At 47.0% G+C, this 15,535-nt stretch overlaps 4 protein-coding genes across 4 annotated transcripts in view; 2 read left to right on the top strand and 2 right to left on the bottom strand.

The window, feature by feature from the left end:
- Nucleotides 1-3,977: 3,977 nt before the first annotated feature.
- On the bottom strand, nt 3,978-6,256 carry GATC (glutamyl-tRNA amidotransferase subunit C). The gene is made up of 4 exons (XM_027882034.1): nt 6,134-6,256; nt 5,624-5,790; nt 5,122-5,225; nt 3,978-4,749 (listed from the first exon to the last, which is right to left on the bottom strand). Exons 1-4 carry the CDS (start codon nt 6,254-6,256, stop codon nt 4,694-4,696), a joined length of 450 nt encoding a protein of 149 aa, XP_027737835.1. The 3' UTR covers nt 3,978-4,693.
- A 56-nt stretch (nt 6,257-6,312) lies between these two features.
- TRIAP1 (TP53 regulated inhibitor of apoptosis 1) lies at nt 6,313-7,598 on the top strand. Its single transcript, XM_027881952.1, has 2 exons — nt 6,313-6,503; nt 6,943-7,598. The coding sequence occupies exons 1-2, from the start codon at nt 6,357-6,359 to the stop codon at nt 7,024-7,026; spliced, it is 231 nt and encodes a 76-aa protein (XP_027737753.1). The 5' UTR covers nt 6,313-6,356; the 3' UTR covers nt 7,027-7,598.
- A 1,683-nt stretch (nt 7,599-9,281) lies between these two features.
- On the bottom strand, nt 9,282-10,826 carry LOC114056585 (cytochrome c oxidase subunit 6A2, mitochondrial). Its single transcript, XM_027881894.1, has 3 exons — nt 10,701-10,826; nt 10,319-10,458; nt 9,282-9,540 (listed from the first exon to the last, which is right to left on the bottom strand). The coding sequence occupies exons 1-3, from the start codon at nt 10,801-10,803 to the stop codon at nt 9,460-9,462; spliced, it is 324 nt and encodes a 107-aa protein (XP_027737695.1). The 5' UTR covers nt 10,804-10,826; the 3' UTR covers nt 9,282-9,459.
- A 506-nt stretch (nt 10,827-11,332) lies between these two features.
- The window catches only part of MSI1 (musashi RNA binding protein 1), a 73,183-nt gene continuing 68,980 nt past the window's right edge, over nt 11,333-15,535 (top strand). The window contains exons 1-4 of the mRNA XM_027881945.1: nt 11,333-11,349; nt 11,908-11,974; nt 13,444-13,595; nt 15,142-15,217. The gene's annotated coding sequence lies outside the window, so the exon portion shown is untranslated. The remainder of the gene's footprint in view (nt 11,350-11,907; nt 11,975-13,443; nt 13,596-15,141; nt 15,218-15,535) is intronic.

Below are 15,535 nucleotides of genomic sequence, written 5' to 3'. Positions count from 1 at the left end.
GTCTTTTCCAACCTCATTGATTCTGTGATTCTCTCTGGCATCGTCTGGTGATTCTGTGCAAAAACTTGTTCCTTGAAGTACCCTCAGCCTCCAAGGCATTGTAATGTGTCCATCAGCTTCAGTAAAGCACCTTTTCATTTCTGATATGTGCACCCCAAAAGCTATTTTATTACTTGCCCCAGCCTGGATCACAGAGACACTGAGTTTAACCCAGTAATCTCTGCAACAGACTTGGTTTCTCTTTGAAACAAGCTCTTGTTGGGAAAAGCTCTTTCAGTAAAATGGGATATTACTGAAATAATACTGGGATATTCTCTGGGATAGCTTTTTCAGTAATATGCCTTTACTGAGAGCAAAGCCCACCCCTGCCAAAGGAAGGAGTTCCATAGCTTGTAAATGGCACTTGATCATCTGTCCTGTTCTGACCACGTCCTAATCATGTGACTGTTTTCAGGTGTTTTCAGTTCAGAATAAGATACCTTTGAGAGAAATCTCTTACCTATGTTTACTGAGTGTGATCGGGTCAGCTTCAGACTTTGTTCCTGCAGTGAACTGAACCTATCAGACTTCTCAAGTCTCTCTTATGGAATCTTTTGCAGACCTCACCGTTTCTTGCAACTCTTGCCATATTTTGTTTGTTTGTATTTGGTTTTTGTTTTGCTTGGTTGCGTTTGGGTTTTTTTTTTTTTGTTCATTTGTTGAAGTGAAGCAAGATGTTTTGGGAGATCCTTGGTGCTCTGTTTAGTTAGTTTCACTCTCCCTGGGGCACTTTCTACTTTTGCTCTTGTCAGCAGATAAAACATCACTGTTGAGTCTTCCAGAGCTGGTGATCTGTTAACAACAGGAACCACCTCCATAGCAAACAGCACAGGATGACTTAGAAGAGATTTTCACATACTGGTTGGTAGGACTCCCATTTCCTTGTACCCTCAAGAGCAGTCATCCACCTCACCTGAAATACCAACATTTTTTCATACTAGTACAGTGTAGTTGCTGGCTCAGTGTCATTCAGAGCAAAAGCAGCATAACTGCAAGCAACCCTTTGCTTTTGCCAGCTCTGAGACAACCTCAGAAAAATATACTGCCCCCAAAAATATTGAAACTGGATCATGTAATACTTTTGTCACTCTGGAATAACTTCTGGCTCCCAGGTTGTAGCATTCCAATTAGGAGAGATGCAATTCACAGCTTTGCTTGTGTGCTAGCAACGTGAAGAAGCTCTGAATGGTCTTGGGGCCACAGCAAGTAATTACACTTTACAGAACAGCCTTTGGTATCTGCAGCACTTGCAGTGGTTCTTCCAGTACTGGACAATTTTGTGCTGACAGAACTGAACCATTTAACAATCTTCCCAGTGCTTACTCTAAACTTCAGAAACACCCATGAGTCTCTGAGGAGGCGCTTGTGTTTGGTAGCTGCAGGCAAATCTCTGTGCATTTATTAAGAAATGGTTGGCTGAGGGGACAGATGTGATGACGACTGCAGGAATGTCAGTGTGGGTGAGATACATGTCATTAATGAGCAACATTAAAGCCCAAGATACAGGGATTTAAAGAGAGGCATTAGAGCCCTACTTGTTAATCAGGAATATAAAAGTATAGTTTCCCCCAGGACAGAGCTGCAGGGGAAGGCAGAACAAATACACACAGGAGATGATAGCTGGGGTAGAGGAGGTGCTGAAGGAAACTGGATAAGGCATATCATGAGATTCCTCTTGCAGATGGAGGTTAGATTGTAAGCACTTTGCAGGAGAAGTATTTGTTTGCTCTTTGTTGCACACCATACCACTGTATTAATAGGGATTTTTTCCAGGGCTTCCAGTTACTATCAAAACATAGAATGATCATTATTAGCAATAAAATAACTACCATCTTCTTTCTCTAAAAGCGAAGAAGTCTCCACACTGACATTTTCTTTGTAAACCTGGAATTCGTACGTGAGAGCTTCTAATCCAATTTTATATCTACAGGTTTATAGGGGTGGAAAAATCTTGGCAGGTCTGAGTCAAGTTCTCTCCATGATCTCCAGAGGAAACATTTGCTCCACTTGTAGGTTGGGGCCCTGCAGTGAGAGCAGGTAAACCAGCACATGATGGGTGCCTTTACCTCCCCCTCAGGGCCTTGTGGGGCTCAGCACCATCCTGGGGGGCTCAGCACCCACCACATCAGACCTGCCAAGGGCAGGCTGAGGCACTGCCATGTTCTGCCCCACGGGCAGCTCATCCAGCCCCTGCCAGCATTTCTGTTTTGGTGGTTGCAGGTGTCTGAGTCAGGGCTGTAATTCCCTCATTAGTGGTGAGGCTGCAGCAAACCCCTTCATTAGGGAAATGTGTGTTTTCCACTTCAGATGCAGTTTGGGCTGTGGGGAACAAGCAGCAGGCAATCTGTTCTCTCCCTGGAGTGTGTGGGAGCAGCACTGAACTGGCAGTTTTAAGTTTAGCATTGGGAATGTGGGATCATGTTATCCAAATTGTTGGTTTGGTTGTTGCTTTTAAATAGTTACCTGATGCTATTTTGGGTTGGAAGCTCCTGCAGCCATGCAGTTCACTCTCAAATTCCTCTTCCTTTTTCTATGGAAATAATATTGTCCTCATTCTCTCTGATGGTCAAAAAGAGGAGGCCAAAATGAATAGAACAAGGTGGAATTTCTCAAAATGGGAATTATCTGCTAACATGACTGCAGTATGTCTTTCCTTGTCGTGATTTACATACACATCCTAAATTACTTTTAGGCTGAGCTTGTACATTTGTAAAACTTCAACATTTGCAGAGTCTGAATCTTCGGAAAGCCCAAGACTAAAACACTAATACAGCACTACAGCTTTGCAGAGGACTTGATTACTGGGGTTTAAATACAGGCTTTACTTCAATACCCTTGAAAGAACTCGGGTATCATAGTAATTACATGTTTTATGCATATGCAAATATGTGTTTGTGTGCATATTATGGAAGCTTAAACAAATAACAAAGTAACTGCACAAGTAAGAGAGGGACAAGTGTTTGCTTTCACTTCCTGACAGGAAAATCTGGGGGGGAAACATCAGTTTCAGAAAAAAAACAGTTCAAACCTTACCAGACATGCAACCCTTGAGGGCAGCAAGTGAAAGTGGATCCTACCCAGTAGCTGTGATTTCTTACACCAGCAAAGCCAGCTCAGCCAAGGTCTTCCATTAAATACACGGCACATAACAAAGAGCAAAGCAGTTTGACCACCTTAAGAACCAGCCACCGATGGCTCAACCTAGTCCCAGTATTATTCAAAGGCCTAATGTTTTTTTTTTTTTTTTTTTTTAGTGTTTTTCAAATTACGATGCTTGTATTATGCTTGGTGGACTTTTGAGATGTTAAGAAACAAGGCACATGTATCATTAATCTCTAATGTATATTGTCTGCTGTTTGCAGGGACGTGGAAGATGCAGGTCCCTGCTCAGGACATCCCCTGTCACAGCTGGCAGGAGCTGAAGGGACACACAGCACAGAGCTGGTGGGGTTTGTTATGCAGATGGACAGCGAGATGGAATGGGAGTAATGGCTTTTCTCTGCAAGAAGATACAGAACATGCACTGTGTAAGCTGGGTGACATCAACTTATGAGATCATGAGGTGAGTTTCTGCCCCCAGGGGAAACGTGTGCCTGCACAGCCATGGAGGAGCCACTTTCCTTCTCCTGTCGGGCTCTCATGAGCCACAGGAGCAGACTCAGAACTGGTGATTTTTCAGCCTTTCCCAGCTGATAAATTCCGTATGTTCTCTTTTCGTGCACGGAGTTACAACTGGAATAAATAATTATGGATTATTAAGTCTGAATGTGGACAGGGCACCACCTAGGAAAAAAAAAAGTTTGTTTTTCAGCCTTTTACAGTGCTCCTCATGGCCTGAAAGTGAGTGGTCTGGACTATCTGCACCTCCTCCTGTGATGGTCTCCTGGCCTCTCCAGTAAGAGTCAGTGGGGTTAATTTTGTTCTTGGAGCTGTGATACTTCTTTGCAACCACCTTCTATTTTAGAACACATATTTTTGTGTTTGAAAAGTACTTTCTCAAATTATGTACAATTCCAGTTATTTAATTTACGAGGATAAAAATACAAAGTGGGAAATAGAAGGTAACCCAGACAGACATGAAGAACAGAAATAAAGTAGAAATAATTCAGTGCAAGCAAAATATTTGATTCATCTTCTCAAAGTGCCTTTTCTCCAATAATGGAACCCTGAGTTCTGTCCATATGTCACAGAGATACTCAGCAATGTTACAGACTCCTCCTCCACACCAGACTTTGTTAATTCTGACAGGTCAGAGCCAGAGTTGAGCTACAGATGGGAAATACAAAAATAGAGCCTTCCAACCTCTCGTTTCTCCAACAAAGTTGTTGAGGAAAAATGTTTGTGTGTTGTTTTTTTTTTTAATCATTACCTTTCAATGTTCCCTTTAAAGCCTTTAAGCCACTTGGTATCTTCAAGAATAAGGTGAAATTAATTTTGCTAAACAAAAGCACTAAGGTCACCTGCCTTCCAGCTCCACAGACACTGAGTATTTCAGTAGTGTTACTAAATTTTTACACCTTCCCTCTTCTGTAGGTTGTCTTGCAAGTGCTCTTCTTTTGACCAAAATACAGGCCAGGGTATTTCAGTTGTGATGGCACAAAACTTCATTTTCCCAGATAAAACAGTGGAAGGGTGTTTGGGCTCTGGGCTGTCACTAAGAGCCTTGCAGAAAAGTGTCTCGTTCCTCCAGCTTTGGTAAAGGGATGTTACCTAAGGGAAAACAAAAAGGAAGTTTTACGAGACCTGCAGTAGGTTATCTTCTGGATTGTACAACTTGGCACCAGAGTGCTTCTCTGGTTTATTCTAAGCATGTTCAGCTTAAATTCCCTGAGCAACTCAGGAAAGTAAACCCTGTCTGAGTTCCTGCAGAGAATCACTCAACAAGTGCACTGACTTCAGCCAGATCAGCCTCTGTACTGCTTTTGGACCAGTAAATTGCACAGTGTTACACAGATGGCTACATTTATCTTAGTACTTCCCTATTATTAGCTAGGATTTCTGAAAGTAAATGCAGCTATGGCAGGTTATATTCCTCTGGTTAATTCAAGCGAGATTAAGAGGTTCTTACAAACAAGTCATTACCTGGTGGGGCTACAAAATACTCCTCTACTTTCTCTCTGGCGTTTTCCAGCAGCTCTTTGGTGCAGTTGCCTTCTGTCACATCATCTTCTCTGAGGTACAGACACCTGAGGAACACAGATTAGTAGTTGTGTTTAGACCTATTTTATGAAGTAGGAAGGGTAGCTTCTCTCTAAACCTGGTTTTGGTCCCAAGTAAGCACTGAGACAAGTACTAGAGAATTTTGAAGCACCCAAGAATGCCACTGACAGATGCCTGGGGAGCAGCCTGTGCAGACCAATCTTGACAACACAGACTGAGGAGCTGAAGTTCACCTTTGCTGTGGTCACAGGTGAGGATCACATGGGCCAGTGGCATCTTTCTCCCACACACAACCATGACAAGACATGTCTGTAACCAAAGGGGCCATTTCTGTAAGCAAAGGGTGATTCTCAGGGAAAAAAGGTCACAAAAACAAACAGTTTGATACGTTAAGAGATAAAAGGAGGCTGCTGCGATCCATCACCTGTCCTCCAGGACTGAATCCATGGGTTCCACGCCGTCGGTGTTCACTTCATGAAGCTGATCAGCAAACTCGATTGCCTTCTGCAGCCGCTCCACACCCTCCGAGTCACGGAAATCCACCAGGGCCAGGTGCTCCAGGTGGTCCAGCACTTCCACCGACACTTTTTGCTGTCAAATCGGGACAAAAAAAGGCAAAGGTGAGCAAGTTTAATAGTGCTATTTCTTCTTTTCTTTTCTTTTCTTTTCTTTTCTTTTCTTTTCTTTTCTTTTCTTTTCTTTTCTTTTCTTTTCTTTTCTTTTCTTTTTTTAACTAAAAACCCGTTCCACGGCAAAACCCGACATGACAAAGAACCGCAGAACCGTTAAGACTGCAAAAGCCCGCTGACACCATCAGACCCAACCGTCCCCGTACAGACAGGGCCGGGACACGCCGGGTTGCGCTGCTCGCCCGGGGAACTTTGAGAAGGTAACTCGGTGCTCGTCCCTCCCGCCCCGCGAGGCGTCGCGGTACCTGCGGCGGGGGCCGCTGCGCGCCGTGCCCGCTGTGCCGCCGCGGGGGGACCCTCCAGGCGCGGACCGACAGCGACAGAGACAGCGCCCGCGACAGCGATCGCGACAGCGACAGGGCCCGCATCGCCCCGCTCCCCCTCCCGCGCCGTGGGGCGTGACGTCACCCCCCGCGCGCCGGACGCGCGTCACGGGGCGGCCCGGGCCGGCCCGGCGGGGCCGCCGCCATGAACAGCGTGGGCGAGGCGTGCACGGAGCTCAAGCGCGAGTACGACCAGTGCTTCAACCGCTGGTTCGCCGAGAAGTTCCTCAAGGGCGACAGCGCCGGCGACCCCTGCGGGCAGCTCTTCAAGCGGTACCAGCTCTGCGTGCAGGTGGGTCCGGCCCCCGAGCTCCCCGCCCCGAGCTGCTGCCGCTTCCACCAAAGCAGCCCCGCCGGGTTGGCCTCGCCCTGTGCCTGTCGGTCGCGGCGTGGAGGGATAGGATGAGAGAAGGCGGTCTTAAATGGTGCCAGGGAAGGGTTAGGTTGGACATCGGCTCAAATTTCTTCACGGAAAGGGTGATTAGACATTGGGACGGGCTGCACAGGGAGGTGGTGGAGTCCCCGCCCCTGGAGGTGTTTAAGGAGAGACTGGACACACTCAGTGCTGTGGTCTGATTAACACGGTGATGTTGAGGCACAGATTGATCTCAGAGGTCTTTTCCGACGTCACTGATTCTGTGATTCTGTGTTTTGCACCAAAGATGACATCACGTAGCACTATAAAGACATGTCAAGTGTGATTTTCTGGTTTTGTTGTCCTTCCTTTTCAGAAAGCAATCAAGGAAAAGGACATACCCATCGAGGGCCTGGAGTTCATGGGCCCGAGCAAAGGAAAAACTGAAAACTCCTCTTGACCTTGGCTGTGTGGGTGGAATCACTGATAGGAGCCTTTGGACTAAGCACCATCACCAGGTGTACCACTAGGTGCCACCTGGATAAGACCTTTAGATCTTTGTTAACTGCTTTCTAGGAAGCGAGGAATCTTCTCTGCTTGTGAAAACAAACAGCTAAAAGAAAAAACCCGAAAGACTGGATCATGTGGTAACTGCTGCCTCTTTTCCAGTGAATTTTGGTGGTGGTTCAGCACCTAACAGCTTAAAAGTCCATGTGACCTAACTTCCTGTTGAATGTACTCTGTAACGGGGGAATGGTGATTGGAGTGAGCTGAGTTAATTTCTTTGTGATTGGTTCCTTTTGCTAATTTATATAACACTTGAAAGTGTTTAAAAATATGAAGAGGGTTGATTTACCTTGTCCCCTCTCTATGCTGCTGAATTTTGGTGGAAGAAGTTTGTTTCATGTCATCCTGAATGTTGAGGGGCTAAAGCATTATTTCCTGTTTGCAACAGAGATGGTCTAAAAGCACTAATGGGCCTTCAACAGCTTGGCTAAAATAAATATAACCAGGTTATATTTTGTTGAAGTTCAGAACTGTTCAGTAGAATCTGATTGTGGCCTCTAGGAGGGATGAAGGTGGCCTGCTCAGGAGCCGAAGAGGATCCTTTTCTGAGGCAGTGACCCAACCATGAACTTGAATTCTCTCTCCTTTAGCATTACATTCCCATGGCATGATCCTCACACAGGGATGGGGAAAAGCTGGACCTTCTCCTTACACCAACAGAGGTGAAGGAGTAAAGAATATTATGGCCTGGGGACAAAAGAGAAGTCAACCTCCTAATTATCCTGGAATTACAGTGAGGGGAAAAAAAAGAGCTTTACACTCATTGCTTTTAATCACTACCTCGTGGATTATTCAGATGTTTTCCTTTAAAAAAACTCTGAAAAGGTGCAGTTCTCAAACTTTAAACCTGGCCCAGACACTGAGTCATCTGGGCCTTGCGCAGAACAGGAACTGCTGCAGCCTGTCAGTCACATACCTGGGTGAGCCACACTCCTGTCCCCAGGTGCACAGGAGCTCCTAGAGTGTCAGCACAGGGGTTAAATGTAGCCCTGAAAAAACAAGCAGTTGACAAACTGCTGGGTCACTCAGGTATAAATAAAAAAACAGTGAGCTAAGGGAAAGATCTATAAATAGCATTTTGGGGACTGTTGGGTACGTAGTTTTTGTTTTTTTAAGGAATAACACAACCAGTTTGCTTTTCTATGATCCTTCGTGTAGGGCTAAATGTAGCGTGATTTTTGTCAGCTTTTAAACAACTGTGCCTTGTTCTGTGCTTTTAACACAGAAAAACTTGTCTTCAGAAGTCGTTTTACTGTAAGCAGATGAAATAAATTGCATTGAAACATGAGGAAGGATGTCCTGCAGCACCCACCTAGGGACTCTCTCTTCCCATCCGTCACTCCTTTCAACAGCAAGATGCTAAGGCAGCTGCTGCATTCTTCCTTTTGAGAAGAGCAGGATAAACGACAGCTGAGACAAGAGCTCAGTTTTGTACCATGCAAAAAACAGAAAAGTTGCAGAAAGAATTGGAAAACAGTTGACTTGCAGCAAGGAGAAACTCCAAAGAGAATGTGCTGGCACAGACTCAGGCTGTTGGCTGTGGAAGGTCATTCATCCCCTGTAGGTTAAGCAGTTTTTGCATGACACAATACACATTATAAAAGTATGTGCAGTGGGGCCTAAAATTGTGTTTTCTTTTGCAAGACCTGTGTGAGTGACTTCAAACCACCAGACTGCAGCTTTATGGAAAGCAGAGTTGTGAGCAAGATATGTACTGATACACCTGAAAATTTGAGAGCTGAGGGGGAATGTTGTGAAGGCACACAGAGCTTACTTAACACCTTTTGCTGCCACTCCCTCTGCCAGAAGGGACCAAGAGAAGAATCACCTTTATGTCTGTGAATAAATACTACAATAGCTGATTATGGAGAATGTGCTTCAGTATATACTGAATTTTAATCTACATACCTGTTCTGGCTGTGGGTTTGCAGCTGTGAGTTAAAACAGACATTAAGAACATGACACTGAGTCATGTCCCATGCCAAATGTGTTCCTGTTACCAGACACAGGAACAGGTATTAATGTTCAGATAGTCAAACCCCTTTCCTCCTGCACTGTGTCCTAGAGGAAGCCTCCATGTTTTAAGCAAACACTGAAGAACTTCTAAGGATTCAGATGTAAAAAAACCCAGTCAAATCTTAAATTCGTGTTCAGAGTTGTTTATTTAAAGGACCTCATCAGAAGTACACACAGAAGCCACTAACACTTCTCAGCTTCATCTCAAATGGAGAGTTTGTGAAATTATGACCCCAGAAACGATGGTTTCCACTCAACATGCTGCTTCAAGATGGGGAGAGCCAAAGTTCTGGCTGTCTAGTCAGGACCTTTAATCTTCATAACCGGTTGGGAGAGCGTTAACATGGGGGTTGTGAAACAGAGTCTTGTTCCCATCACCCCAGGGGAAAGGCTGTTGAAAGAAGAGAGGAAATAAACCAGTGACAGCTCCTGAACAATCTGTACATCACCAGAAATAAACAGCAGTCCAGACTCAAACATGTGCCAGGGGAGGTTCAGACTGGACATCAGGAGAAACTTCCTCATGGAAAGAGTTGTTAAACATTGGGATAGACTGCCCAGGGAGGTGGAGCTACCATCCCTGGATGTGTCTAAGGATAGACTGGACACAGTACTCAGTGCCATGGTCTAGCTGATAACGTGGTGTATCACACAGCTTAACAGGCTGGTGAATTAAGCAAGCTGGCATCTGTTCCCAGGCTGCAGGAAGCAAGGGTTGGAAAACTCTCCTTTAGCTGGGAGCCACAGTCTCTGAACAGCAAGATCTTTGCTCTTGGTTAAACATCTACTGTTGTGTTATGAGACACAAAAACAGGTATTAACACTCAGGCAGTCAAACCCTTTTCCTCCTGCACCGTGTCCTGTAGGAAAATACGAGGACTGCAGTTTTGAGAATCTGGGATGTCCTCTATTAGCTTTAAGCTGTGTATTAGTTTAAGTACAGCAGTTTTAGGACTGAAACATTTTTCAGCAGGACATTAGGAGGATCACCCGGGGGTGGGAAGAGCTGTGAGAAGCTCTCTTACTGCCTCAGAAACAAAGCCCTGGGGTGAGGTCGCGGCTGTGGATGCACAGCACCTCGCTGAGCAGATGGGAAAGCAAGAGGTGCTGCAGTGAGCACAGATACCCAGCCCCGAGGGAAAGAGGGCTTTCAAACAGCGCAGCGGTACCTTGGTCCTGATCCGGAGGTGGGTGTAGGGCACGAACTCGGGCCTCTCGTGCTCATGCTGCGCCTTCAGATAGCAGTTCAACATACACACGGCCACGCCGGGCAGCGCCACCACGAAGGTCAACATCCTCCAGAGCTTGGCTGAGCGGGAGAACAACCAGCGCTGCCATCAGCGCCAGCGGCCCCAGAGCGCCTCAGACGCAATTATTTGGCTAACGAGGCACTACCGGACGCTCCCCAGGCCGCCCTCGCTCCGCGGGGCCCACACCGAGCGCCCGCCCTGTCCCGCTCCCGCGGCGAAGGGCAGCGGCCGCTCAAGGGCAGCGCGGCCCCGGCCCCGGCCCCGGCCCCGGCCCCCGCCTCGCCCCGCACGGCCCCGTTACCTCCGCCGCCCTCGTGTGCCGCGGCCGCCATGCCCCGCCGGGACGGGGAGAGCGGGCCGGCGGCGCCGAGCAGCGCCCGGGACACCCTCACCAGCGCCGCCATGTCCTACGCGACCGCTCCCCGGAACCGGAACGGGGAACCAAGGCCGGCCCCGCCGACCTTGAGCCGGGCACGGTACTGAGGGCGGGCTGTGCTGAGGGGCGGGCTGTGCTGAGGGAGGGCTGTGCTGAGGGCGGGCTGTGCTGAGGGAGGGCTGTGCTGAGGGGCGGGCTGTGCTGAGGGCGGGGCCGGCGCCATTTCGGGGCTGAGGGCGGGGCGGTGACCGGGAGCGGTGCCAGAGGGTTACGGCGTCATTCGGACACAGAAACACGGCGTGACACAATCGTCTGGGTTGGAAATGATCTCTAGGGTCATCTAGCCCAACCTGCGATGCAACACCACCGTGCCAGCCAGAGCAGGGCGCTCAGTGCCACGTCCAGTCTTGACACCTCAGGGACGGTGACCCCACCTGTGCAGCCCGTTCCGATGTCTAATCGTCCTTTCTGTGAAGAAATTCTCCCTAATGTCCAACCTCATCCTCCCCTGGCACAGCTTGAGACTGTGTCTTCTTGTCTTGAGTTTTCTGGGAGAAGAGACCGACCCCCCCAGGTAATTGAAGAGAACAATAAATAGTTTAGAGAGGCGCTGTAGGGATGTCCCAGGCGTGAAGGGATCAAAGGGCCCCTGGAACGGGGCAGTTCTGTTACCACTAATGTGTTTTTGATTATTTATATTCCTGGGATAATTCCACAGAAATAATAACATCACTTGAACAAACACAAGACTTTAAGGGAAAAAAGCATCGTAATTAATTTACAAATATCTAGATCCTGTTTTAGTCCTTCATTGGAGCTTGGTGGCTGGCTGGGTGGCCTTTGGCAGAAGCCATGTAAACGGAGAGAACATTTTCCAGCACTTAAAACCCCACAGTAAAATGAGAGGATTCCCATAGTGGGTGTAAAGATTATAACAGTGGGAAAGCAGAGAAATGGAGCTTTTGGGAAGGGACTTCTCAGACCAGACGTTATCACTTGTGTCCAATTTTTAATAAGCAATTTTAAGAACAGTTTTGCTTCCATACTGAAAGGAGAAGTTATTCCCAGATGGCACTGTGTGTACCTACAGAACTGTTCCTCTGTCTTCACTGGTATGATACATTTTGTACAGGACAGCCCTCAAATCATTTCAGCTCACCATGTGCGTGCACACCTGCTTTGCTAAATCCACACTGGAGGTAGATTTTGCCTTTCCCCACCTTCGTCCTTTGGATTCAGGTTTATGAGATGTCTAATATCAGGCTTTTAATTTAAAAGGAATTTACATGTGGTTTTTTGAAGGGAACAGAATATCCGAGAATTATTTTGTACAATTTTTCAGTGATGAAACCAAGATTAAGTTCTGTATCCAAAAGCAAACTTGTAGCAGGAGCTATGTAAACAAAACTACTTTTATATGTAGCAAAAAAACTTTTAAGTATCCAACAGACACTAATGTTTACAAATGAGAGAAAACAAAGGATCAGCAAAACAAGCAAACTTCTGTTTAGGATGAGGAAAAGTTCTCTTAGCACAGCTGTTCAAGATGCTCCTTTGTGAGCACTTCTACCCACGGAGCTGCAAGAGGCTCCTGGAGAGTGACTGAAAATGGGGTTTAGTCTGTCCTGAACCTGAGTGTGATGGCACTTTTGTTACAGTCTGAGTGACACTGGTTTAAAGTGGGTGTGTCTTAGTCTTTATCATCCCAACAGCTGCAATAATCTCTGTATGAGGTGTATCAGGACTCTACTGGGTCTGATTCACATCTTATTCAAATGTAGTATAAATTAGGAGTGGCTGCTGGGAGACACAAAAGATTCCATGTGAATAATTCCTTCTAGCTGAGGGAAGACAAGCAGGCTATTTGAGGAAACCTGGGTATTTTAAGAAGAGTATTGTGAATAATGTTTTGACGTGGTTGTATGAAGTAAGTTTAACAGTGCAATATGTGATGGTTATTATCACTGTGATGATTGCAGTCCTCCTGACAGCACTTGTTTTTACAAAGGTGTGGGGAAAATGAGTGAAAAGTCAGCTCTGGCTCTGCAGCTCTGTCTGGATTATTGACCCATGGCATGGGAACCCTCAGTTGTACTCACTGCTGTGCTCTTCTGCCTCACAGAAAGGGGACGTTTTCCCAAAACTGACCTCTCTGAGGGCCTTGAGCTTGATTCAGACACTCTTACTGTCTTGAAAAACCTGGGCCTAAATCCAGCATTTTGAGCAAGTTTCAACACATACATTTTCCCAAAAGATCCAGTATCCTGGGAGCCCTTTGAGTGCATAAATGCTACAGAATTAGCCCTGAGAATGAAAATAAATATATATATATATGTCTATAAAGTGCTGGTAGCCAGACACTTAGAGGAAGCAATTTCAGTGTAGTGGTGGGACAGGTGGAGGTCAGGCCAGAACTCCCCTAACCTGACTTGGCTGCCCAGGATCTGTCTCCTGCTGGATATGCAGCAGTGACATGTGACACTTTGGATCATGTCACTGTTCAGTTTAGCAAAATTTTAATGATTGCAGTGAGCTGATAGAGCTGGAGCTCAGTACAGGTGAACTTGACTCACTGCACTGAAAAAGAATGTTTGTGGCACAAAAGCGAGCTCGGGTTTCTATGGACTGGGCACAGAAATGCCTTTTTTTTTTTTTTTTTTTTTCCCAGCTGAAGTGGTGGGTAGCAGAGAGGAGGGCACGGATAACAGCAGGAGCCACCGATGAGATGGGATGGGATGGATCCCAGGAGCTCGGAGCAATGTCGGCCCGGGCCGCCTGGTGGCAAACTGCTTTCACTGGAAGCGCCTCTCCGTTCAGCAGGTCTGGGAACAACAAATGCGCTCACTGGGATTGGAGACTGTAATCTTACGCCTCTGCGTTTTCAAGTCTTCAGGGCCTGGCTCATCCCTCTCGAATAGAAACGTTCCCTCCATCAGATACTGTCTTAACAAACGCTGAGATAGACAGAAGTGCTGCAGAGATAGCGCCTGTGTCTCAAACTTCACAGAGTTTCTGGGGCCAAAAGTTTCCTTCATCTTCTCCCTGTAGTCCTGGAACAGCAGAAATCAATATTCTGACATCTGTAAATCCTTTGTTCCCCTTTTCACCAGGGCTTTATCAGCTTTGGGAGGGAGGGAGGGGGGAAAGAGGGCGTTGAGAGAGCCATTGTCCCTTCTCAAGGGAATGATCTGGAACTACTATGCAAATCTCTATTTGAAGACCCTGGGAACTGGGGGAGGGCTTTAGCTGCGATCTCAGTGGGAGGGGAGCGCTGCATCCCTGCTCACACACTCCTGCCTAGTGCAAGGAGCTGGGAAGAGTCTTTTGAACGGGTAGAAGAGACATTTTGTGCTTTGTGCGCTCCTGTGAGGCTTTGCACTCCTTATGTCTCCTGCTTTGTCCTTTTTTTTTTTTCTGCCTGATTTTTCTGAATGTTTGTGTAAGAACTGGGGAGGGGAGAGACCCGAGAGCTGCGATTAGCAGGGATGGAGTCGGGAGGGTGTAGGGTGCAGGACCCCTCCTGCCCCTCTCTCACCCCCTGGAGTCTCCCACCGATCAGTGGAGCAGCTCCAGTGATTCTAGCACATGTACACCCTGACTGCTGGTGTTAGCACAGGGCACGGGCACAGCTTCAGTAAAGCAAATGATTCAGCTGGTCAGAAGGAGTGGGGTGGAATAGTTTGCAGTTCTCAGATTATCACGTATAGCCAAGTCTTCAAAAATTGCTTCTTACAGGGGCAAAGACCCGCAGAGCAGAACCTGCTTTGTGAAGCCCTGTGGTCTGTCCTGGTTGGCTCCATTTCACCTGGTTTTTATTAGGGCAGGGTCACACTAACTGCCAGCTTCCTGGAAGTTGTGTAGGGTCCTCCTTAGGCCTCATGGAAGGGGAGATATCCTGACTGTGCAGCCACAGGGATGAAGTGGACAGTGGGGGAGGGACAGTTACGGATCCATATCTAGGCATTTCTGTGTTTACAACTGCTTATGTAAAGGCAGTTACAGTTCTTTTGATTTTCTGACCTTCATTTTCATGGTGTCAGTCTCAGTGTTTATCTTTCAAACTTTGAGGGGTTTTGTGTTCCAGAAAATCAAAATTTACTTTTGAACAATGACCGCCCTGGAAAATGCAACACTTTTCTCCTTCTCCTGGGCAGCTGAGAAGATGCAGCCATTTAAAAATCTCACCTTCTGTCAAAACCATAGGAACACATGCCCTGAGACCTGATTCTCTATTACCTCCGACGTTATAGCCAAAGCAGTGCAAACCACTGGTGTTTGTTCTGCAAGTACTTTACTGCTTTGTGGAGGGAAAGTGCATCACACCCGTGCTCTCATCGGCTCCCTTTTTTTCCATGTGTAACTCCAGAGTGACTCAGCTGACTTGGGTGAACCCCTGGGACTGTGCTGGCTGGAAACCAGCCTGGACATGCCCTGTGGCTCCTGTGAGTGCTCCCAGTACCTGTGCACACTCCTGCGTCCCTGCAGATACTTTTCTGAGGGCACTTGTTCGCAGGGGGGCTGATGTCTGAATGCACATTCTTCTCATGCAAACACACATCCTCGAGTGCACACAGCCACTGCCCTTCTCTCATACACATTTGTGCACATACACAGACCTTTTTGAAAGCCCCTGTTTTCAGAAAGGTTTTATTTATAGGTCCTGCCTGGTTGTGAATGTGAAAGGGAGAGAGCCCCTCAGAGGGTTCCTTTCATGTGTAAATCAGCCTAGGCTGAGAGCATTGGGGTCACTGAGAGGAGGA

Source organism: Empidonax traillii, unplaced genomic scaffold (genome assembly GCF_003031625.1).
Source record: "Empidonax traillii isolate 1590-97213 ecotype Southwest subspecies unplaced genomic scaffold, ASM303162v1 scaffold99:size1466351, whole genome shotgun sequence".
NCBI lineage: Eukaryota > Metazoa > Chordata > Aves > Passeriformes > Tyrannidae > Empidonax > Empidonax traillii.
Note: the sequence above shows the minus strand (reverse complement) of the source record. Positions and strands in the feature narration are given on the sequence as shown.

Excerpts from the sequence above, each read along its gene's own strand:
- GATC (XM_027882034.1), bottom strand. The coding sequence starts at position 6,256 with ATGCGGGCCCTGTCGCTGTCGCGATCGCTGTCGCGGGCGCTGTCTCTG. Across the intron at positions 5,226-5,623 it reads GATTCAGTCCTGGAGGACAG|GTGTCTGTACCTCAGAGAAG; the intron begins GTGATGGATCGC and ends TGTGTTCCTCAG. Across the intron at positions 4,750-5,121 it reads GTATTTTGTAGCCCCACCAG|GTAACATCCCTTTACCAAAG; the intron begins GTAATGACTTGT and ends GTTTTCCCTTAG.
- TRIAP1 (XM_027881952.1), top strand. The coding sequence starts at position 6,357 with ATGAACAGCGTGGGCGAGGCGTGCACGGAGCTCAAGCGCGAGTACGAC. Across the intron at positions 6,504-6,942 it reads GGTACCAGCTCTGCGTGCAG|AAAGCAATCAAGGAAAAGGA; the intron begins GTGGGTCCGGCC and ends CTTCCTTTTCAG.
- LOC114056585 (XM_027881894.1), bottom strand. The coding sequence starts at position 10,803 with ATGGCGGCGCTGGTGAGGGTGTCCCGGGCGCTGCTCGGCGCCGCCGGC. Across the intron at positions 10,459-10,700 it reads GGCACACGAGGGCGGCGGAG|CCAAGCTCTGGAGGATGTTG; the intron begins GTAACGGGGCCG and ends TCTCCCGCTCAG. Across the intron at positions 9,541-10,318 it reads ACCTCCGGATCAGGACCAAG|CCTTTCCCCTGGGGTGATGG; the intron begins GTACCGCTGCGC and ends TTCTTTCAACAG.